The 25710-nt window shown below is 39.1% G+C and overlaps 1 protein-coding gene across 3 annotated transcripts in view; it reads left to right on the forward strand.

Moving 5' to 3' along the window:
- The first annotated feature begins 3816 nt into the window (after positions 1-3816).
- LIX1 (limb and CNS expressed 1) overlaps positions 3817-25710 on the forward strand; it is a 40963-nt gene continuing 19069 nt past the window's right edge. Inside the window, exons 1-2 of one of the 3 annotated variants that reach the window (XM_075932094.1) lie at positions 3817-4461; positions 16574-16737. In XM_075932094.1, coding sequence (XP_075788209.1) covers positions 4380-4461; positions 16574-16737 — 246 coding nt within the window. In that variant the 5' untranslated portion in view covers positions 3817-4379. Of the gene's footprint in view, positions 4462-11739; positions 11990-16573; positions 16738-25710 lie in introns of those variants that run through there. The other 2 variants (XM_075932093.1, XM_075932095.1) reach the window with 2 other exon arrangements.

Here is a 25710-nt window from a genome sequence, read left to right on the forward strand (position 1 = left end):
AGGCACATTTTACTGTGGCTGATTAGACTAAAAATTGTCCATTAGGTATTTCTTCTTAAAACATATGTTTGCAATGACAAGAAACTGAAAACCAAAATTATTCAACATGCCCCTGTTATGCTTACCTAGTTGATTTATAAGTAGAGGTCTTTGAAAAATCAGTATCATATAACCTGAAAACAGTCAGAAACAAAGTAGTTTACAAGTTCTTAGCAAGAATTTGGGATTTGTATCTGTACAAAGATTAATAAACCATAAGCTAAAAGACTTTGAACCTAGCAAATCCTTTATTTTACTCAAACTCCAAGGCTTCTTATATAAATCTTGCCCAGAAAGACAAGTAATAAAAAGGTTGTTTTGTAGGTCTAGCAGGCATTTGGACTCTAAATATGCCTGTTCCATTGCCAATGAATATAGCTCTTGTACATCTAGTTATTTACCAGATTGATGCAGATGAGTCTGGAAACTATATATTAAAGAACATTGCCATAACTTTCAGTACATAATTTGCTCATGTATTTTGAAATCGATGTGCAAACATAAACAACTTCATCCTTTTAAGCCAATGATTTTCAAATCGGCAATGGCCCTCTGGGGCTATGTCTAGACTGCAAGCCTCTTTCGAAAAAGCCTCTTTTGAAAAAGAGCGTCTAGACTGCAAGCAGTACTTTCGAAAAAGCAAGCCGCTTTTTCAAAAGAAAGCAGCGAGTGAGTCTGGATGCTCTCTTTCGAAAAAGCCCTTTTGGCATTCAAGAATGCCTTTTTTCGAAAGAGCACTTTCGAAAAAAGGCGTTCTTCCTCATGCAATGAGGTTTACCGCCGTCGAAAGAAAAGCTGCGTTCTTTCGATTTAATTTCGAAAGAACGCGGCTGCAGTCTAGATGCAGGTAAAGTTTTTTCGAAAAGCAACTTTTTTCGAAAAAGCCCCTGAGTCTGGACACAGCCTGGGGGTCTGCAAGCAGGTTTTAGGAATTCCACTAAGCACGGAGGTATTAGACCTGTTGGGGTCCTAGATAATTGCCCTGTCTGCTACCACCTTATGCTGGCCTTGGCTTATATATGCAGAAAAAAATGTGGCACAGGTGGGCTGTGGAATATTTTTTAGCATGGAAGGGGATTTAGAAAGAAAAAGTTTGTATTTTAAACAAACCTGAAACCTAAGTTTTATGTCTTGGATTTTATTTATGGGGACAGCCATTAAGAGACCACTGTAGTTTCAGGGAGGATATCAGAAAGGGAGCCTGAAAATTTAAAAATAAGGTTACACTATAAAATACAACTACGAAGAGTGGAAATACAGTCATCCAAACAACCTTAATTCCACACTTTCTTTCAACCTTGCACACATACCACATCTTGTGTGTAAGATGGAGGCCTTAGGAGAAATTGCTATTCATTCGAAACTTGTTCTGTGCAATTGTATCTGTTTGCCTGTAAATTCAAGAATTCTAGACTGGACTTTGGTTTTGTATGCATATGTATGTATACACCTATACCTGTGCTGGTATGCAAACCACCATTTGGATTTTGACCCATCAGAGGTTTATATCCTTAGATATAAGGAAAGTCTACATTTCAATAAAAGACCCCAGACCTCTGGTTCTGCTGCAGCTAGCCCTGGATCTGCTGACTTAGGCAGCTCAACACTGCAAGCCCAACTTAAAATTTCCGTGTAAACATTAAGGCTCTGTCTGGAGCCCAGACTCTGGGTCATTCTGCCCTTGCAAAATCCCAGAGCTTGAGTTGTAGCCCGAGTCCATATATCTCCACAGATCTCATCCCTACAGCCTACGGCCCACTAGTCTTGAGACAACTGGCATGGCCAGTTGTAGATGTTTATTGGTATTGTACACTGTCATGCAATTAGTGTCTAAAGTCTCACTTTCAGTTTTGAAATCTTAATGTGCAATGGGAAAACATTCTTAATGTGGTTACTTGATGAAGATTTGTAATAGCTTGTATTTACCAACAGCAGCATATGGTCTTAAACAAAGCAATAGCAGTTTATGGAAGAGCTGTAACAGACATGTGCACTTGAACTTACTGACCACAATATATTATTAAGCTCTACCAAAAGTAAGGAATTCCAAGATTTAACTGGATTTTCAGGTCATTGATATGATAAAGGTGTGTGTTTGAGAACTGTCTCTTGATATAACTGTGGTCCATGATATTTGGGCAGAAGTAAGGTAATTTAGATTATCATAATTTAAGGTTAGATAGACATCTGTCAGGGATGGTGTAGACGGAGCTTGATCCTGCCTTGAGGGCAGGGGGCTGGACTCGATGACCTCTCGAGGTCCCTTCCAGTCCTATGATTCTATGATTCTATGATAATTGTGTATTGCCATACTTGAACATTTGCAGGGGTGTTGCATGTAATCTTTCCTTTGAATATCTATGCTCTCTTACTTATGTCTTTAACAAAAGTCATGATGTGATCTCTCAGAATGTGTGAGACAAGATTTCAAAAATCTATAATAGTGCAGTTTGACTGGTTTGAGCTCCACTTGTTTTCTAATTTACACTTATTTTTCTGTCAGAGAGAACAAGTTCCTTTTGATGTGTGGACATTGACAGTGAATTTTTTTTCAAATAGTTCTGTTTATTTTTGGAACCAATTACTATGCAAAGATTTGGATTGATTCAGCTTTCTGTCAGAACAGATGGAATTGTAGAAATCTACACTGTTTGTTTTTCAAAATGTTCTGTTAAGTCTTTTGAAACACTCATGGTTGGCCATAATAAGCAATGCTTTTTAACATATTCTACCAATGTATTTGGATAGAAACATCACTCTTAAACTGAAGTTCGTGAGGAAAGAACTGAACCTCAAAGTTAGAGCTTAATATAAATTTATTAAATCTCTTTTCAGCAGAATTCCTGAAATATCTGAAGTCAGCAAAGGTCATGATGAAGTTTACACAAGGACTAAACTTTGCAGTGCTCAGTTTATGTTTCATATGTGGTCATTCAAACAAGGTTTACTTTATTTAGAGTGAACTTTTGGAAACGTAGAGGTTAAGTCAATAACGCTCTTGACAGTCTTAACAAATTCACATATTTAGCAGCAGAGTGTGTCTTGATTTTATCATATTGGTTTAAATGGCTGCACTTAAGGTAACTTTAGCACTTTTATAGTTTTGTAACCAATCAAGCCTCTTGATCAATGCACAGCAAACTAAAAGGCATTTTTCATAAAGTGAAACAGTACAGTATTTGCCTAAAACTTTGAAGTAATTTTGATGTAGAAGTCTTTATTAGAGCCACATTTCTTGGCAGTTATCACCAAGAAATTTAATTTATTTTGGAATACAAGAAGAATAGAGGAGCTATCCTTATCAACAAGATGGCACTTTCTTCCTGTTTCAATGGTTTGTTTTCATAAATGCCATACTTTGTCCCAGATTAATATGTAAATTTAGATCAATTTATTCACATTTTAATCTGTAGTACCTGGATTTGGTATCAGATTCATATAATGTAATTCTGAGATTAATTTCTGTATGCATCTATATACGTGTCAGGTTCTTAATTTTTTTCCTAGTATTTTCCAAAAAAAAACTCAAAGCAGCGTAGAGGGGCATTACCATAAATATTGTCGAGGCAAATTTTTATTCCCTGTCACTGTATAATTAGGAAATTAAATTGGGAAATACTTCAGGAAAACATCAGTCAAGTCAAATTGCAAGTTCAACAAAACTCATCACAAATAATTTAATTTTTCTGCCTAACTCAATTGCTATAATTTTTTCCATCTGATTTTTGGCCTGGTAATGTAGAAGACCCACTGTTGATCCTACTGAATTAAAATAGGAAGCAAAAGCAAGCTATTTATTTAATTGTATGTATATTCTTAAAACGAACATCTTTGTGTTGTTTCATTGCTAATGCTTCTCTGGAGAATTCAGCAGAACTTTTAGCTGGCTTGTCTAATGAGAGCCTTATGAATTCTCAGTCTTGTCCTAACATTCCAAGAGTTTGGGGGGAGAGGGGGACTTGTTTTAATTCAGCAGAAACCAAAACTATGTCTTTTTCAGCACATTTAGTCAATGTCTGGATGAAAGAGAAATGTCTTTCACATGATTAGCTTCTCCTGGTAGCCTGTAGGTGGGTGTGTTTAACAGAAGGAAGCAGTAGAAATGAGCCTGTCAGACTGCCTTTACAGCTAATTAGCTCAGCATATAACAAAGATAAGTGAGCCAGGGAGGAGGACCCCCTGCAGGATCTTTTGATTCTGGGCAATGTCTGATTGGCAGATGTTGAAAGAGATTCTTTAGTAATCCAGAGCATCAATGAACTGCACAAAATCAGTAGGGGACTGGAATAATTCAGGCATGAGGATACTTTGTGGGTACACTCTGGAAAAGCAGAACCAAGATGGACAGAACCTTGGAGTCCCTGCAATATTTAATTGCCCAAGTGCTGCCTCATCGCGACCCTGCCTTTGTATTTAAAGACTGTAAGTACCAAAAAAAGTTTTTTGACTTCTCAAATAATAGTTTTAGCCATGTCAAATGTAAGTATGTTTGCAGTAAGACACTGTGGAGCATAATATATAAAGCAAATACTCTGCTTTTAATGGGACATGGGATAGCTTCAGTTTAAAAGCAGCCTCCATCTTTTACTTTTTTTTTATAACAACAATACATTTCTGGTGTATATTCTAAAAGACTAATATTTCTTTTTCTTTTTAAGGGATAATTTAATCAATTATATAAAAGGTTTTTTTTTAATCGTGGTGAAATACACAGTTTTGGTAATCACCAGAAATGATAATGTAATTCTTTAATAAATACTTACTCTTTCTAACAATTAGTTTATTATATTAGACCAAGTATTTCATTTATGTGGTTGAAATGTTTCCTGTAAAATTTTCTAAATGCTGAACTCTCAAATCTGAACACTTGTATTGGGAGAGATGTAACGGCAGTATAGTAAACTGCTGTTGAAACCACAGCATGTTGTCTTGAAAATAGAGGAGAAAAAAAGTTAGTCTAAGACTTCTGGACAAACTAGATACATACTTGCTTTGTGGTATGTTGTGTGACAGCAAATTTGTCGAACTGTTCAGTTTTCAAATCATATTAAGCACTTGCTAGGTAAAAATCTTTATTTTTGCATCTGCATTTTGTTTCTGAAGCTAATATAATTTACTTATATATTGAACTCCCTCATCTCTTGGTAACTCAGCTGAAATATATACAGCTGAATTTAACTCTTTTACAGAGCCAGATTCTGATTCCCCTATTCATGATTTCAATGGGATTATTCATGGTGTGAGGTGCTATTCGATGAGAGTAAGAGTATCTGAATCTTACCCATTGTTTCTTACCCACATTCCTATGTCAGTGCCTGGAGAAACAGGAATTAATAAGAAACATCCATGAGCAAATTCATCAAAACACTACTTTAAATTCCATTATTTTGCAGTTTCCTCCATGATGAATGGGATCACTTAGTTTTTTTCCCTAAAGGTGCTTTTTTTTTTTTTTTAGGTTATACCATTGCTTTCTAATTGTGATACTATGGTGGTTGCAGGTGTAACTTTAAGTCCTAAGTTATATGATGTAAAAAGAAAAAGCTAACATAACATTTGACTTTGTTTGGGAACATTTTCTTCTCATACATCTCAAATTTTAATTTATTTTACACCCTTCAGCACAGCAGGGAAGGCACTCATTGCATCTCAGCTTCATTCATTTGTCAGCAGCTACATTAATGGCTTATTGCTATTTCTTTCAAACATGGCATGAGAGAAACTACTTACGTGTGCAGCTGGTAAAAGAAGTAAGAGAAATATCTGTATAATGTATATGAACTGTTTTCTAATGGACAGATTCCAATACTCTGACTTGCATTGAAAAATACTGTATAAGTAGACAACTGAAATTAATAGGATCACTCATGTAGAAAGGTTCTACTCAGAGAGTAAAGCATCAAAATTGTATCCTGAAGTAAGAGACCTGGACAGCTCCATGTACAAATAATATGGTTTCTCAGACCACTCAGCAGGAGAACTTTGTGCTGCTGAGGTAGATGCATGTTGTGTTGCAGTCCTGAGACCCTGATCTAAGAGCCAGTGAGAACAGACATGACAAGGAGCAAAGAATTTAATCTCAATGGTGGGAGGAAAGGCATTCCCCTTTTTGAGTTTCCATTTGTAACCAGTTCCTAAAGATCAACTGACAAGATTTTGTTTGAAAATGTACATACCAGCTGCCCAGACAATGATACTGTGACCACCCACAGATCTAGGCATGGATAAAGAGAAAAAGCAGATGCCCAGAATTCTAGATGAGTTGAAATGTCACTTTTTGAGGCACAACAGGAAGCACTCATTTTAAAGAATTCTAATACAGAAACTGTCCGTCTTATGCCTGATCCTGCTATGTGCTCCCACTGATGCCACAAGATACACAGCATTATATTTGAAAAGGTCCAAACAACTGCATAAACCTGCTCCCATTGAAGCTAGTGGGTGATAACCTACAGTGTCATTTTGGTTTTAATGGAATTGTCGTGAAGAAGTTAGTGTTGTCCTAACTCACCAGTCCTCATATTGGAATCAGTATTTTATCATTAGGATTTAAATGTGATGTGGGTAGAAATTATACTATAGAACAGGGATATCATCATAATGACATGAACATTCAGAGTGAACAGGCTTCAGATATTACCAAAATAACCCAATAATGAAATCACATCTGTCAGCTATAATAGTGTTTTTACTGCTTGTCACAATGTATTAAGAAAAAGATGGCTTGCCCTTACTTGATTGGGCATAAGTAAACAGTTCTGAGTATAACAAAAATATCATAGGTGGGGCTGGTAGGACCACCTGTTCCTAAGATTGCCTGACACTTCCCATTTTAAGACCCTGTTTTCAGTATCTTACAACTTTTTCAAACTTTAACCATTCACACTGAAATTTTTCTATGCCTGGTATCTGCCTCCAGATGAATTTGGTTGGAAAATGCTAGCCAACATGTTTCAGCTGTTTCTGATAACAAGGTTACAGAAACACACATTCTGCCCAGATTAAAAAATTCTGATGATCTTTTCTTTGAAAACTCCACTTTGCTGCTATATTTGCAGTAGAGACTCCAAAGGAGTGGGTTTTGCGTTTGAGTTATGCTTTGTGCTGTAGCTATAAAAATCTGTCTAAATTTGGCCAAGTTACAAGGCTTTGAAAAAAATCTCAGTTCACACATGCTCTATAAAAGCTTCTGAGATATCAGCCTGTGAGATTCCATACTAACGGAGCATGACCCAGGTTAGAGCTGAGTAGAACATTCCCTGCAATTGCAGCTATGGGCTGCTGCTGCCATAATGGCTCTAGGTCTGTCTGGCCCCTTGACCTGAGAATGGGTAGCTTGTCTGAAGAATGAATATAAAAGTGAGTATGTGCAGTCTCACCACCACATGCTGTGTAGACTATATTACAATGTTATTATTTGTGTTGTGGTAGTGCCTAAGAGGCCCCATTGTGGATTGGAACTCCATTGTCCTAGGCACTGTACAACTACAAAACAAAAAGATTGCTCCTGCCCCATTGAGTTTACAACTTAATTAGGCTTAGATTTTGTTGATAAATGTCAACATTATAGTACACAGACAAACCTATCAAAAGTATTTCCATCAATAATCTACTTTTACAGATATGTTCTTAACCTGCATTTTTCTTTCTTTACTCATTAGAGTTTGATTTAATGGTATATACTTTCTATGCTTCAATATGTAATGTTGAAAATTTGTGTTTTCACAATTGTAGAGACTGGAAAAAGTGAGAGATTATCTATGGTCTTGAAATAATTTTTGTCTGACCGCTCCTAATTTCATACAACAGTGAAAATTTAAATAGATTTTTAAAAATTTTAAAACATTAAAAATAAGCATTGATATAATCAGTATAAGTTTTATTTAAAAAATGGAATTTCATCAAGACTTTTCCCTCACTACAACTTTGCTGCAAAGCGTCTCAAAATTATCATCCCTGAGTGAAGAATTTTAAAATTGTTTGTATGGAAATGCATTTACTTGTTAAAGATATTTAAAATGAACATTTTTGTGAACATAAAGCTCAGTCTGTTTTTCAGAACCTGATGCTTGTCATTGGCACCTGTATCCTATAGTATTGGTTTGCTTAGAAACTGGTGTCATTTGGTTTTTCAAGCACAAGGGAAAAAAGAGTAAGTATATCCAAAGCCCACTGAAGTTGATGGAAAGACTCCCGCCCCAATACCTTGGATTAGGCTCTGCGTGATCTTAGTAAATATTTCTCTGGCAGTTTTATTTATATAAATGGTGTCTGTTTGAAGTTGTTAGAAAGTTTGGAATGTATGTAATAGTCATCTCAGCAAAAATAGATTAGTGGACAGAATGCAGCCAAGGCCTTCAAAAATATACAATATAGAGTATTATCCCACAGATCAACATTTATTACACTGATGATCACACTCACTATTGTGAGTGTGATCTGTGCTATCAATTTTTTTATTACCATCAATTTAGGATTATCAAATTACTCATGAGCTAGTTCCTATAGCCCAGTCTTTTCAAAGGAAGTCAATGTAAGTTTTATATCACACACCATTATTTAGACTACAAACCCCCAGGATTGGTTTTTATTGACAGTAATGCCTACTGAATGCTGGATACTTTCCAAACACTTCTAAAGCATGATCCCAGTTCCAAGAGCTCACAATCAAAATCCTTAAACTCTGGCCCCAGTCCTTAGGTCTCAGCAAAAAAACCAACAAAAGCAAAGATGGCTTTATACCGCCACACTAAGACCTCCTAAATCTTTGACTGTGGCAGAGAGAAACCAGAGTCTAGGTCAGTCTGTAGTGCCAATTAATGCAGTTTCAAACCTGCTCTAACTTGTGGCAACTGGTGATCCATCTTCCCAGAGTGAAGCAGAACTTCAGCCATCTCCCCTTCCCACTGACCTGCACATCTACACCAAAGAATATGCTGGCTCTATATCAGTCGAGGTTTCCCACCAAACAAAGGAAGTTTAAACTGCCTGAGCAGAGCACAGGGGCTATCTTGAAACCAAGATCTGCCCCCTTGTATTTATATATGTATCTAAATATGCACACAAACAGTAACACCTTGTTTATTACCAGTTGGTCTTGTTTTAGTGGGGATTTTGTCTTCATTTATGTTTTGAAGTACATTTATGTCCCATAGAAATTTAGCGTGGGGATAAATGCTGCTTAATGGCATCCATATTAATATAATACCATATAATAGTTTGCAGATTTATAGCATTGTTAGTGAAAATCCTAGTTTGTAATTATTATGCCCATGTCTGCAGCAGAGATCTGTGTGTATGTGTAGAGTATATTTATTCCTTTAATATATACACAAAAGTAATCATATCTAGCTAACTAGCTATATATTGGTGTTTGTCTGTCTGTGAGTCCATTTGTTCAAGAACACCTCTGAAATGGTAAGAGCTAAGGCCACCAAATTTGGCACCTTTCTCTTCTCCTAACTTAAAGCAAGGGTCAGGGTTTGATTGTGCCAGGAAAACTGGAAGCTCTGGAAAAAGGGCAGTTTTTTTCATAACATGCAAAGGGGGGAGGCTGCTGATATGAGAGTGGAGCAGCAAGCTCAAAGGGGCAGTGAGCCCATAGGGAATTGCTATCCTTCAGAGTATCCACTGGGGGCAGCCATTACACCAAGGGAGTGGCCAGGAGGGCTGGGGCTCTGCCATGTTGCCTACTAGCAGATCAGGTAAATGGGCCCTCCCAGCCTGGGAGACAACCCCCCCCCCATATCCCTTCCACCCTGGGAGTGGCCAGGGAAGGGCGAGGAACACCTCTCCCCCATTCCAGGAGAGGTCCGGGGGGAGAAGAGAGCACAGCCCAGGGTGGAAGGGAGACAGCCCCCAGTGGCCCTTGCGGACAAGCCCGGCAGGTGGAGTGCTCAGTCCCCACTGCCCTGGGCCACCCCCAAGGAGAAGCCAGCAGTCACCACCACCCTCTGCCCTGAGACCTCTCTCTCCTTACCCCCTGCCCTGACTCCTGCACCTTCCCATGCCCACGGCCTCCTGCCCTGAGATTCCCACATCCTCAAGGCCCTGCCCTGACTCCCACTACCCTGAAGAACATAGGCAATGCCGGGGGTGTGTCTATTAGTACACTTATGAATAAATGAGTATGAATACAAAACAACAAAACTATGATTCTCACCTATATTTGTCTCTTCTCCACATAGAGGCTTGTTAGTCTGAACCCAATTTTAACAACTTCTCCAAGATGCATGTGTTAAGTTTCAGTCCATAATAGGATACAGCTGCAGGAGGGTGTGCTTATAACTTATGATCTTTGTTTAAATGATATGGTTTTTCTGATTATGTGCCACAGATTGATTTAAGAAATGTAAGACAACTTTAGTAGCCTTTCACTAAAGAATCTTCTTTAATACTTAGCTGTTTAACTCCAAAAGCTTTTATTATTACACTCTGCATTTGAGTGTTCATTTAATGACAGTCTGTCAAGTTAGTTAAAACAACCCTTTTCCAGAAATCCTTTTAAGTTTAAAAATGACAAAGTAGCTGGTTATCCTGTGTGTTCTTTGTATCCTGCTCTCTTTTGACGTTGAAATGTTGTCAGGGTTATGACTCCATTTCACTCTTCTGGTAAGACTGCATAATTCCTATTCTGAATAGCCCATTAATCTTAGGTTTTCCCTTTTCAAATAATATCTCCATCTATGTATGAGTGTTGTCCACTGTGCTGTTTACTCCCAATCCTCTACATGTGTTTGTTTACCTGAGATGGGTAATCCTAAATATGCTTTAATGTTACTCCAAGCAATATGGAACCAAATTCCATTGCGCCGTAATTACACACATCCTGAAGTAATTAATTTTCATTAATTAAATTATTTGCCTGCTAATGCCAATGTTGAATTTGACTAGGGGTCTCTAGAACATTTCATATGGTTCCTTGATAAAAAGGAAATGTGGATCCCTCTCCTCAAGTAAATAATGCAGTTAGGTAGCAATACCTTGCGTGGAGTATGCATCCTTATTCCAGTCATGGCAATTGCCCAACCTGAGAGATAAAATAACATTTCTGAAAATGTGGCAAAAATTAGTAATTTTAAGCTCAGAGTTGCAAGGAAATCCCATGAATTGATGCAAGTGGAGGTAGCAGGGAGAGCAGCCATTTTCCACCAGTCCCAATCTATCCATAACTAAACACAAAGCTCAAACAGAACTGTAGTAACATCAAGGCTAGTATGATGCTTATGCAATACACAACAGTATCTAAACTTCCATTTAAGAAATTAAATTCCTTGCTTCTTGTGAGTGTGATGATAGCCTTCTATTTGTAAACCTATCACCACCCAACAACTATAGCTCTGAGGAGTAGCCTGCCCTGTTCATCTCAAAGCAGCAACTGTTATAATTAGAGGCAATTTATATGCCAACATGGTTAACTGGTTCACTGTTGGTCAATTGGTGATAGATGCAGTAGCAGTTTTGGGGGTGAGATCAGTAAAGTGGCTGGTTGCAATCAAGATTACCTAGGTCAGGTGTCAGTTACCAGGCCAACTGCACTTCAGCTCTCCCTGAATGAAATTATGTATCTCCCTCACTTGCACTGCTCTGCAGCCATACCTGTCTCAGAAGACCCTACAGGATTCAGTCCCTGCCCAATGTACTCCTCTTTGTGAGATGAGGTAATGATGGTTACAGTCCAGATTTCACATAGCAAAGTATTGTTTATTCAGAACCAAGGCATTCAGAGAAACAGATCTTAAGACACTAAACAATCTATCTGCACCTTATCTAATTGCTCAGTCTTTCCTTGTGTAACCTAAAAGCATTGAGACAACTGAGTACACTTACATAAATAACTAGATCCCATTTGTCTTCTAGGCACCCTTTTCAGCTAGCTGAGGTGACAAACAACATCCCTAATGGTCTGTGGATATGGCTTCACAGTTAATCCCCTAAGACTGGCACCAAGGTGTGTGTCCTCAGTGTTTCTGCATTCACTCACATGCATTTATGGGGGTGTTTCCCATGATTCTTTGTCCTGAGATACTCTTGCAGGAAAACGTGTCCGTTGTTCAGAGGATTGGAACAAGAGAGATTTTTGCCTGCATCTTCACTGCAAAGTGAGTGGATTCAGGTCTGAGTTAAATCATAACTTGGGTTTTAACCTATACCTTCAGCCAAGTAAGCTAGCTGGGTTTAAAACACCTGTAATCTTAGGTTAAAGGGTTTCTGTGTGGATCATGGAGGAGTGGCAGTTGGGCTAACACCTGTGTAAGAGCCCCAGTTAACTGTGCACTGAAGACATGTCTTCAGTCTCCCTTCCTATTTATCGGGGCTGCTTTTATTAGGATCTCCGCTCTTTGTCCCAATTTTCCCAACAAAATCTCGCCCTTCCCCCACTTTGCCATGCTAGCCTGAGCCTAGCAGACATGAGATTTCAAAAGAATTGACCCCTTGTGTTTCCTAGCACCAGACAATAAGATTTGTCTGAAGTCATTGTGTGCTTTCTGGCATACTGTTTTCTAAAATAATATGGATTACATTGATTGTGCTAGTCATAATTGTATTCAATATTTTGTAATTAATTTGACACTGCTATGTGTTTTCCAGTTTGTTGTAAAATTGAGTATTCATGTGCCAGAAATCAGGAGACTGTTACCACAGAAGTTTGGTCTAGTTTGCTGCTTATTCCACAGAGCCTTGGCTAGTAAAGCAACAAACTGTAAAGAATGTGCAGTAAAAGGGTGTTCTTTCTATTCTTTTATAACTAAAATTACATCACAGGCACTGGCCTTGAAACCCTTATAATGCTCACAAATTGAGGTAAATTAAAGATAAATTATTGTATTTTATTGTAAACTGATCCTAATATTGCTTAGATATTTGTGTTATATGTTTATAATTGATTAAAAGAAAAAGGGAAATGCAAATGTGGTTGAAATCATGGGACATTTGGCATTGATTTCAATCAAGCCAGGATTTCATCCTATGTCTTACTTTATCTGATTGAGAGCAGTTAGAATACACTGAATAAGAGATTTTAGAGCGGAAGTAATTAAACCATTAGAAAATGCACATACATACTCTAATTTGCTTTTTGTATTTTGAAAAGTTAATGACTAGAGTGAATGACATTAATTCAAAATAAGATGTAGAATGCAATGCTAAGTTTAGTGTGTTCAACACTTCTAACATTTGGAAAAAAAAGTCTAGCTTTTTAATTTGTACACTTGCTAGATTGTTTAAAATTTATATTGCTTATGCACAGAACTCCTAAACAACATGGAAAAACATGTGTTTAAAAAATGGGTAAGTATCAGTTGATTTGACAAAACTTCATCCAAAATGTAAAAGTAAATAATACATGTATTACAATGAAAATGTACATTAAAGTTCAGAATAAACTATACATATTGCTATAATAATTGTTGCAGGAGGGATTAAACAGCCTGATAGTTATAAAAAGGTTTCTGAATACCTCTACGTGCTCCTTGGATTACTATAAGATACAAGGGAACTATTCCAAAGTGGACAACGGAAGATGTCTCTCTGTGGTTCAGTTACATCCTTCTTTTTAAAAAAGAAAATGAAATGCCCTCTTCTTGGAATAGATATGTTTAGAACAACTTGTGATAACATTTTACAAATATATATGAACATGAGATAATAAAATCTTTCATCTACGCAGAAATGGCATTGGTTTAATTTAAACTGGTTAGTTAAACCATTTCAAATTCTGAGTGTAAACTCATATCCATTTTAAAACTGCTCTGTGTTTACTTTGTGGCTGTAAATTTATTCTTACAAGCTAAAACTGTTACAAGCCCATTTTAAACCACTCTAAGGGTGCATCTAGATAGTACCCTTCTGTTGGAATAAGCTATGCAATTTGTGCTATGCTAGAATCATAGGGCTGGAAGAGACCTCAGGAGGTCATTGAGTCTAGCCCCTTGCCCAAAGCAGAACCAACCCCAACTAAATCCACCACCTCCCTAGGTAACCCATTCCAGTTCTTCACCATCCTCCTAGTGAAAGAGTTTTTCCTAATATCCAACCTAGACCTCTTCCACTTATTACGAGCTTATTACCAGACTAGGTCGAAAGAGCTTACTTTGAAATTTGGCACTGTGTAGACAGTGCCAGATTTCAAAATAAGGCACTATTCCAACAAATCCCTTAAACCAATGAAGGCTACATAGGATGCTGGAATAGCACGTTTAAAGAGGCAGCATTGCTATTTCGGGATACTTCCGGTATCCCAAAATAGCGCTGCAGTCTAGACGTACTCTGAGACTGTCCGCACACAAAGTCACACTGCTTTAACTACATCAGGAATCAAATGACAACTTGAGTTAAATTGGTACTATTTTGTGTGTACACAAAACCTACATTTTCTTGGATTGTAAACTCTTTAGTATGGTAAATTTAGTCTGTGTGTGAATAGTGTTGAACAACTTATGGATGCTGACAAAATATTACTACTAAGTAGTTATATACTCCCTTTTTCTATATCTTTGTCCTGATAGGCTATAACACATTCTCGTGGTTAGATGTCCCCATCAATGTTTATTTGGATGGGAGAAAAAAGTGACAGCCAGAGTTAAGTTTCAAAACTTCAACAAGCAAACTCTGCCTTATTTTCTTAGCCCTTTACTGTGACAAAGAAGAATCTCTTCGGTGCTTAGGGAGAAAATTGTGTAGATAAATTCTTAAAACAGCTGAAGATATCACAAAATGTAGTGAAAAGTTTAAACCAAGAAATATTCATAGGCTGTCCAAATCCTGAACTAGTAATAGCAGAAAAAAATAAAAAATGAACTGTCACAACCTTGCTATGAAACTGACAAAAGATATGAAAGATACGAAAAAGGAAATACAAAACTGATTTAGAAGGCTAGCCTTACTATTGGCGCTCAACATTTTGAAGAGATAGTGTTGGTAATCTGGATCGTCATTTAGTTTAAATTTAGTAGGAGTTAAGCACCAAACTCTCTTATGCTCCTTTGAAAATGCCAGCCTAAAATATTAAATTGTTTCTGATGAGGAGGCAGCTATGGCTCTGATCTGAAAGGCTATAGAATAGTTGGCCTGAAGACTAGGCTGATATCAGTTGATGTTTTCTTAAATTAACTTTTTATGACACAAATATATCGGGGCCTAAAGAAGGTCTGTGGGTGGTATTCATCTTATTGATATTGGATCCATGGCATAAACATTTGATTTTTCTTAAAACAAAACTAAAACTTGTGACAGTTAAATACCAATTTCTCTCAAGAGGAGACAGGCCACAATTTCTTTATAGGGATGTCATAAGCCTTGTCATTTGTTTTTATTCTGGTGCTCTATTTAAAGCTCATTTCTTTTCAACCTAAACATGACCTTCTCAATAAAGATTTAATATCAATACAATTTCTCCAATAAATGTTGCACTTTCCTTCTATCAAACCATCAAGCTCAAAGCTTAGAAGTTTTACATTTAACATGCATGAAGTTTATTCCTAGATATCATCTTTCACTTAATGGCTTTTAAACTGAATCTGTTACCAAACATGAATGTAAGAGAGAGAGTGAAGCAATTTGCGATATAAAAGATATATCGCACTCTGGATCAGGGAGAAGCTCTTAATGTTTTCCTTGATCTAGGCTGCCTTAGGTTCTGTGGTCTGTTCTGCCGGCACTTATCTGTTCTAAAGATTTGATATTTGCACAAACTCATCACTCAAAGCTGAAATAAGTTGGAATTAAGAGGATAATTACCCTAGCTGAACATAGGTCACCAATTTCATCTAGTCACTTCATTCTTCTGGATCATTGTGATGAATATCAGAGATGAGCAGCAGGTAGCATTGATCACTAAGTACGCAGTTCACAAATTCTAACAGTCTCAAGGGTGATGGAGAAATAGAGCTGAAGTTTAGAGAAGTAGAAGTTAGTTTCTGTGGTTTGAAGCACTTTATGTCAAAGCATGTTGCGATAACCATCTGTTTCTTATTCCATTAGTTATGCAAAAAGGATTTCTTTTGTCCATATCATTCTGGAGGTCCAATGTGTAAGAACCTACTCCTTTTTCTTCCTCTCATTTCTATATTCTCATTGCTTTCCCTGTTATGGCCATTCAGGCAGGCAATCATAGGAAATGGATAACATCCTGTGTTTTTACAATAACCCTCAAATAAGTCTGTTCTTGACCGTGGTAAACTGGCATGTTATTTGAGTAGGGCATGGTCTAAAGTAGGAATTGATCAAATTTTTTCACAGATTGTAAAAAACGGTAGTTGCCAGAAAATAGCAGCTTTATAGTATCTTTGTGGCCTGGGTTTCCAAAGGAGTTAGGCACCCAAGTTTTATTCACTTTGAATGAGAGTTGAGTATCTAAGACTTCTTAGGAAACTTTGAAAACCCCATCCCTGAAATTGAAACTGTTGTAGTGCAGGAGTACTGTAATGATTTTCAATTTGTACTTTATCATTTTTTATGTTCAAAGCTGGCAAATGAACTTAAATGTAAAATGTCTATACTGCACACAATATTCATCACTTTTCTATCTTTATAGTGAATGTTGTAGGAATGCTGCAGGAATTCTGGGAGAACAAACAGAAGCAGAGAGCTGTATTTTCTAGTGAAGGCACAGTGGTGTATGAATCATTGAACTCACCTGGTCCTCCTTTTGTCAGTTATGTCACCCTACCTGGAGGAAGCTGTTTTGGCAACTTTCAGGTAAGAAGTTTAAGACTTTTTAAAAGAAATATAAATAATTACGTACTTTCAAAGCACAATATATTCACACTTAATTTCTGTGTGCAGACTTAAATTCTGTCCCCTCTCAAGGGACATGAAGTGCTTCAACAAAAATAATGGGCAATGGTGTGAATTAACTGATCATGGCATGACCTACTGTTCTAATCACATATCTTAGAATAATGTCTGTAACCAACGGGGTTTTGTGAATAAAAGTACCCAAGTCAAATATCTTTGTCAATAGTATTAATACCAAATTTTTGGTTTGGTTGGGAGTTTTTTTTTCCTATTATCTTTAGAAAATGCTATCCATGTTTTCTTTTTTTCTTAATTCAGTAAAAAATATACTTTTATTATAACGATTCCTCCGCAGTCTGTGCAATCCAACATATCAGTGCAGTGTCAATGCATGAGATCCAGAAAACAAAGCTCAATAGAAACAGGTCTATTTGTAAACATGGAGTTAAAGGCATAAATTGAACAAGAGAACTGACTTGAATTCAAGATAAAAACAGATTAAATATGGAGGGACAGTGAAAGCTACATTTTGATTAGGAAAAAAAGTATGAGCACTTTCAAATCAAGAAAAATATCGTATCTAGCTATATAAGTATACATATTAAAATTTAGTTATGAGCAAAAATCTATTAAGTAGAAAAAAGAAAAAATAGTAAGTTTAAAAAAAGAAAAACAGGCAATTAAAAAACTACAAACATTTCTGAAATTATGTATAACAAAATTCTGTCCCTTGTTCACTTCTAGTAGACACATGAATGATGAAAATGACTTTTAATCTTTAGCTTTTTATTTTAACTGTCTAAAATATTAGTAATACATATTTGATATATAATTTTAAATTATGGGTTCTTTGTATAGTTCCTCAAATTTAATTATTTAGGACTCAGTCCTAGGAGTTTCTGAAATTTTTTGCATATTAAGGGTATGTCTACACTACAGAGTTATTTTGAAATAAGCTATTTCAAAATAGTTAATTTGAAATAGCTTATTTCGAAATAATGCATCTACACACAATGCATTTCAAAATAGCGTTTTGATATTTTGAAATAGCGCGTCCACACTGACTGGACTCTGAATTGCATTTAAGGCCGGCCGGAATCCGGTCCAGCAGAGTATCAAGTCAGGAGTTACTTTGTGTGGCTACTGCCTGAGGCTATCTGAGGCCTGTGCTTAAAGGGACCCTCCCCCAGACAGCCAGTTCTCAGCTTTCTCTGCTTGCTTGCCTACTTCGCTGAGGGACAGCAAAACATTTTGTCTCTATATGCTCTGGTTGCCCTCACTCAGGACACCACAGCACTCTGCAACATGGAGCCCGAACTGCCCCAGGCTCTCTGGTGCTTCTCTTGGATGCGTTGCTGTGAGCCTGGATGCACTTTCTGCAGGCTGCCATCCAAGAGGTCCAGCGGGGTCTGTCAGTATCCAGGAGGCCCTGCAGAAGAACTTCCACCCTGAGCAGCACTAAAAGCCTCCCTGGTCTGCCCCACTAGGGGCTTGAGCCTCGTTCTTCCCTCACGTCCTTTCACTTACACCTCCCTAACCCTCCTTCCTGATGTAAAATAAAATGTACGTATTTTCATGTACACAAACTCTCTTTATGTAACAAAACTGGGGGTGGGGGGAATGAAACTCTGGTGAGACTGGGGAAAGGAGACGGGAGAGGAGAAGAAAGAGGATAGGAGGGGGAGGGGGAAACTTGGGAAGAGGGAGCTGGAAGGGGGAAGCAAGGGGAAGAAGGGGGAGGGAAAGCTAAAGGCTCAGGGGTGGGGAGTCTCGCTGGACCAACTTGATTGTCATGCAAACCTGCTCCTGGGTTCACATGTAACCTTTGGTGGCCAGGCTGGCAGCTATCCTGCCATAGACGGCCGCATTCCTCCATCTAGTGCGGAGATCATGGACGTTGGGGACATCCACCCCAAACCTGAATAAGGTCCATGATCTCCACCCTGGACCAGGAAGGGCTAACCTTCTCCAAGCCCTGGCAGGCTCCTGGGAGCTGAAGGACTGCTCCTGGGGAGCGGTGGAGGGCTGGCTGCCAGTGGCTTGCTGGCTCATGTTTTGGGGCCACTGGGTCAGGGCAGTGACTGCTGGCTCTGGGCTGGCAGGCTTGGAGCTGGCACAGGCACCGTGGCCAGAGTCTACCCCTTTAAGGCTCCAGGGAGGAGGGGAAGGGAGAGGAGTGTTCCTGGTTGAGGCTGAAGTGGCCACCAGGGCACCCTGGGAAGACTGGAGGCCCCCTAATTCGAAATAAATGTCTACACAGCACTTATTTCAAAATAGCTATTTCAAATTTGGCGTTATTCCTCGTGGAATGAGGGTTACCAAATTCGAAATAAGCACTCCGGTTTGGCTGTGTAGACACTAGGAATGTTGTTTTGAAATAAGGGCTGATATTTTGCTATGTAGACATACCCTAAGGCCGTGGTCACCAACAGGTTGATCGCGAGCTACTGATCAATTTCGAGGCCTCGACCAGTCACTCGCGAGGCGTCCTGTCCACCCCCCCAGAAGCCCCACTACTTACCTCAAGAGAAAAAGGAGGTAGTATCGGCTTCAGAAGTCCCGCAGCTTAGCGCCACTTCTGGTAATTCCAGAAGTGCGCTAGCTGCTCTGCTGGCCCCCTGCACCACACAGGAGGAGTGAGTCAGCCCCGCGGGAGGTGCGCAGGGGGTTTCCCGGCACGTGGGGGGGGGAAGGGTGGCCCCGGGGCCGACCTCCCCCCCCCCGTGACATCAGCTCCCCTTCCTCTTCTTTCTGTGCCCTGCACTGCAAGCAAGAGGCTCCCAGGGGTGGGGCGCAGCTCCAAGGCAGAGGGCAGGAGTAGCACGGCAATGCTGAAAGGGGCAGATGAAGTGCCAACACTTGATAGCTTCCTGGCCAAACAAGTCAGGATTACCTGTCAAAGGCTCCAAGATCTACCAGTAGATCCCGATCCAGTGGTTGGTGACCACTGGAATACAGCAACTTTTACGAAGTTATTTTGATTCCTTTTACTGTTGGGGTGGAAAAAACTTCTGTAAACCCATGAATTATATTGTGGGAAGATGTGGAGGAGGGAAGAATATATTCTGCGACAATTTGTACACGGTAGGTGTGTTTTTTTTCTCTGTGCCCTGCTATCCAAGTGTTTTAGTGACATTCTTCATATAATATTGAGTATTCATTACCTGTGGACTGTGGTGTTTTGCACTACAAAAAAGCTTGTGGGAGTAATGTGTTGGCATTACTGTCTCATTCTGAAAAGTACCACTTTCTACCAGCATTTTTGCATTGTGGTGACTTGGCAGACCCACTAAAACATACAAAATAAGTGTGTATTTAATTACTAGCACATCACAATTTTGATGTGCATGATGTGTAAATAGTATAATGCTAAATTAGATATGCAATAGGACCCAACCCAGAGCTCATATTGAAGTCAAATAGGGACTGAATAAGGAGTCTGAATAATTTAGTCTGGATAAGGAGTTTGTGATCAGGCTCAAAGTTTGTTCTGACTAGTAATGTCAAGCTTTTTCTTCTTTTGCTTTGTCATTTTGACTTGTATTTATCCGTGTGTTCATGTCACTGATGTAGAGTAAGAGCTGTTTTCATAGAATTTCCTATATTTTTGCATGACAATATTTGTGCCTGGCTTTTTTTTTCCTACCAAAGTTTAAGAAGCCCTGGCCTAGGGTGCATCCCTCTGAAGCTACACTTATCCTACTGTGGTGATAGCCCCAGAGGATGGAATAGTAATTCTACCTTGAAGAAAAAGCTGGTTGCCTCTCTGCGCAAGATTAATCAAATTCTAGTAGTCTGTTTTGCAAAGGGGAAAAAAAGAGCTGTGATACTTTGGAAAATCTGGGGACGGCTGTTAGGATATGCATTAGGATTATGATATATACCACTCATCACTGTATTTTGGGGGAAGGGGAATGATTTCTGTTACTGGAAGTTGTGGTTGTCCTGATCCAGAATCAATTTTGAAATCTAGCAAACATTCACCATGGGGGAAAAAAGAGGTGGCAAAACAAAATAGCTCTTCTCCTCAGACAAGTTCTTTTGTCTACAAAGTAGTAGTAAACGTTTGAAGGCATCTTAAACTGAAATGCAACATCCACTATCAACAGCCTCCTCAGCAGGCCCAATACAATAGATAAAAGTGCCAGGAAAAGTAAAAAGGAAAAAGTAACTTTCAAATACTGCTAATTTACTTGTAATTGTTAATGACTACATATAATCTACTAAGGATCTGGGATTTTAAGCAGCTATTAATTAATGCATTTTAAACTAACCTGAACAACATGCCAAGACTTTCAGATTATTTTAGCTTTAGGCTTCCTACTAAGTAGATAATGGATCTAAATGAAAGTTTGGAGACAGCAAATGTTGCTTTATTGGCTGTCTGGAACAGTTTTTCAAGGCAGGGGGGGAAGGAAGATTCTCTGAAAGTGATAGGACAACAACTCTCTTTCAGCTAAAACTGGGAGAACTAGATCTTCTGCTATACATATTAATTTAACTTCCTTGATCTCAGTAGAGCTATGCCAATTTACACTACCTTTGATTATGGCCAGGAGATTTTGAGTCCATTTTAGCTGCAATAGGACAGTAATAAATGTTTAACCATGCTAAACATTTGTTTTTAATTTTAAACTTTCCAGGCCAGGTCCTCATCTAGTATAAATCACATAGCTCTAGTAACGTCAGGTTATGCCTACACTGCACGCTTATTTTGAAATAACTCATGCGCATCTACACAGCAAGCCCATTATTTTGAAATAATTTTGAAATAATTTTGAAATAACAGTCTTCTTACTCCGACTTCTGTAACCCTCCTTTCATGAGGAGTAAGGGAAGTTGAAGGAAAAGTGTTCTGCTTTCAACTTCCTGCTGTGTGGACAGCACCAAATGCTGAATTTAGCTACTTCGATTTCAACTACACAATTAACGTAGCTGAAGTTGTGTATCTTAACTCGACTTTAACCCCCAGGATCCTAATGTACCCTTAGGATCTGATCTCACAGTCTGATGGAATTATGCTGATTTGCTCCAGTTTAGGAGAGAGCCCTCATTCCTTGATAGTACACAGAGCTCTACATTCTTTATCGTGTTCTATTTCTGTGCTGTTTTTCCATCATAAAGGGTTGGGAGAGTTACCATGTCATAATTTGTGTGAAAAAACAAGTCGTTCTGTGGCACCTTAGAAACTAACAAAAAGTATGTATAACATCATGAGCTTTCGTGGACAAAACCCACTTCTTCAGATGAGCGCATAATTTGTCTGATTAGAGCATCTGAAAACTCCAGCAGGACACTGAAGTGTACTGAGAGATGTTTGAGAGAGCACACAGGCTACGTCTAGACAGGCATGATTTTCCGCAAATGCTTTTAACGGAAAAGTTTTCCCTTAAAAGCATTTGCGGAATAGAGCGTCTAGATTGGCACGGACGCTTTTCCACAAAAGCACTTTTTGCGGAAAAGTGTCCGTGCCAATCTAGATGCGCTTTTCCTCAAAAAAGCCACGATCGCCATTTTCGCAATCGGGGCTTTTTTGGCGCAAAACAAATCTGAGCTGTTTACACTGGCCCTTTTGCGCAAAAGCTTTGCGCAAAAGGACTTTTGCCCGAACGGGAGCAGCATAGTACTTCCGCAAGAAGCACTGATTTCAGACAGTAGGAAGTCAGTGTTCTTGCAGAAATTCAAGCGGCCAGTGTAGACAGCTGGCAAGTTTTTCCGCAAAAGCAACTGTGTTTTCCATCATCTCAAGTACTGCATATTTTTGTGCTGTGTACTTCAGAATAAAAAACAAACCTTTAACCCTCAGATGAAAAGATTGACCTAATTTTAATCCAGAATACTTCAGTTGGGGAAAAGATTTTTTTAAATAAAGATCAAGATTCTTCTTTTGGGATTTCGGTTTGATTTTTCTTTGAATGTTTCTTATCATTTTGGGTCATTTTCCTTATGTTTACAACATCATATTATGAAGTTCTCCAGAGCATTATTAACGTTCTTGCTTAAAACAACCTAGAGTTTCCTGAATTTAAGATGTTTTGAAAACTTGTCATGAAATCTGACTATTAAAGTTGGTCAGTTTTATCCACTCAGCTTTTCAAAAAATGACATGAGAGGGGAAAATTGAGCAAATATATTCTGGCAAATTGGCCATACATCTTTTGTAAATTCTGATTATGTACCTCATGTGCCCTCATCGCTATATAATATTTCAGCATACTTTGCCAACACTAGTCCTAGAAATGAACAAATATCTGTTTCTAGAATGCTCTTTACATAATCATATCTCTCTTCTGTCAATTACAAAGCATTTGACTGTCATTTTAATGCTGTGACTGTGCATGTAACATCCATTATATGCCAGCAATACTTCTAGAGTCAGTCAAAAATACCTCCTTTGATGCCAACTAACTGCAGTGATGGAATGTGAGAGAAGGAATATTGGGCTGGATATGCTGGGTAATCCCTCTCCTCTCTTTAAGCAGTCTCACAAGAAGATTGGTTCCATTCACCCTTTAGGGAAGGGTATTAGGAATGAGCAGATGGGTCTAATTGCAAATGGCTCATCAGAGAAAAACACTGACATTCCACCAGAAAGGTTTAAGAATGAACTACTAGTATCATACTCTTCAGATATCCGTGATTTCAGTCTGAAGACTTCTTTAAGCTTACTAAATTCCTGATTTTTATTATTTTACAGCATCCCCAAGAAGTGGTAGGTACCACAGTCTAAATAAATTAGTCTTTATTCAAACTAAGTTACAATTTAGTTTTAAAGAGTGATCTGTTCTGAATCTTTGCTCAGCAATTGGAATTATACATGATGTGATACAGTTTTGACACTGAAAATTTCTCTTGCATTTATTTTAAATCCTATTGTCTAATACATAGTAGGACGGATCTTTTTGAAGGATTTTCTTTATGCTGTTTCTTTTCTGGGCTTTTAATGCCAATAACTGCATACCATGACCAAGCATGAAAACTGTGAAGTAATTTCATTTACCAAAAGGGAGCCAACATAAGGTCCAGCTAATCAGTTTCTAGCTCCCCTTTTGCTGAACTTAGTCATCAAGCAGATGTTTCTGCTTTTAATACCCAGGGGAACTTGGCTGAATATTTTAACTTTAAGAACACATTGAAAAAAGTTGCAATTCAAGCTTAGCTTTCATCATAACAAGAAACAATAATGAATTAATTGTGTGATTTTGATCAATGAACTTTTAGCTTGTAGGGGAGGAAAGGGTAAAAGCTTAAGCAGAATTTAAAGTGACAATGTATGTGCTAACTGGTTTTTCTATTTTGTTTATAACCAAAATATACAAGCACATGTATTGTTTATTACCAGAATGTGTATTATGAAAATATAAAAGAGTGTTTTGACAATAGCAGTGGCATAAAATGTTGAATTAAAATTGCTCATTTTATTTTGTAAAAACCAAATGCACTAAGAAAAGGTAAATCTGTATTGCTTTCCTCCCCTCTGTCTTTAAAACAGTGGGGAGAAACAGGTTGGACCAGTCTTACAGCACATGCCTGGAGGGCAGGGAGCCTACTGGCCCCTCCCCACAGGGCTCTGAAAGAGCGGGGTCTCTCCATCCAAGTGTATTTACACTGACAGAGTCTCTCCTTTTAACTGAGCTAAAAACAGTCGGACTTTTCTGCCTTGTATATTCCCACAATTACTGCAAGCATTGGTGATCATATCTTACAATTCCTGCATTTACTGTTAACATGGCTGTTGTGGGGGGAAGGGAAATCACAAACCAAGATGAGCAAAACACCTTCTAATATTTGATTATCAAACAGGCCAAAGCAAAGCTGAATGAAGTGTATTTACATAACCACACCCAGGATTCCTTTCCCATTCCAACTGGCTGCAATGGAAGCATTGATTCAGACCTTCCTTATGTAGCCCTTCTGCCGGGTAGGCCTGGCAGGAACCAGGGCTGGGTTCAATATCTTGGGGTCAATCTCACAAAGAACCGGCTCGAGCCCCCACCCAGTGATCTGGGAAATTCACGCACCCCTGGGCGCCTCTGAGAGGCAATGCTTCCCCACTCGCAAGCACTGAGTCTGAGTGTAGGAAAAGAACATTTAATGAAACAGAGGAAGAATTCATACGGCATTAGCTTGGGGAAAACACCACAAACAGAGTTCATAACCCAAACATGAGCCCCCACCCCGGCCAAGATTCGCCCGAAGTCCACCGACTCCCCAGAAGTCTCTGTCCCCACAAGTCTCTGTGCCACCCAGAGTCCCAAAGTTCACCCGCAGGGTTTCACCTCCCAACCTGGGTAGAAATGGGGGTGGGGAGATAGATAGGGGGCACCTTATACGAAACTCCGCTACGCTTCACCAGCTGTCTCGTCCCACACCTCTGGATGCTCCGCTTCTCGCCTGCTGCCGCTCCACGCCACGCCACGCCACTGGTCGCCGCTCCTCGCCTGCCACCGCTCCATGCCACGCCGCTAATGGCCGCTCTTCGCCTGCCGCCGCTCCACGCCACACCGCTAATGGCCGCTCTTCGCCTGCCGCCGCTCCACGCCACACCGCTGATGGCTGCTCCTCGCCTGCTGCCACTCTACTGGCTGCAGTAGGTCTGGCTCTCAGCCAAACCAGTGATTGCAGCTTAGTGATTTCAACTCTCAGCCAAACCAGTGATTTCAGCTCTCAAATGAATCCAGCTTTCACTGGACTAGCAAACAAAAAGACTCCTCAGGGAGTCTGCTTTAGGTCTGTCCTTAAAACAAAGGGGGAAAGGTGCAGGCTGGGCCAGTCTTATAGCTCACACCTGGTAGGTGTGAAGCAGGCTGACTCAAGTCCTTTAACCCTTTCCCCCAGCTCTGTTCACTCAACTCTGGAAAGGGGGAGGCTTGTTCTTCCGAGACCTCTTACCATGATGGTGGTGTCTCTCCTGCAAGCACTGGTGGCATGTTT

This window comes from Pelodiscus sinensis, chromosome 6 (genome assembly GCF_049634645.1).
Source record: "Pelodiscus sinensis isolate JC-2024 chromosome 6, ASM4963464v1, whole genome shotgun sequence".
NCBI classification, from domain to species: domain Eukaryota; kingdom Metazoa; phylum Chordata; order Testudines; family Trionychidae; genus Pelodiscus; species Pelodiscus sinensis.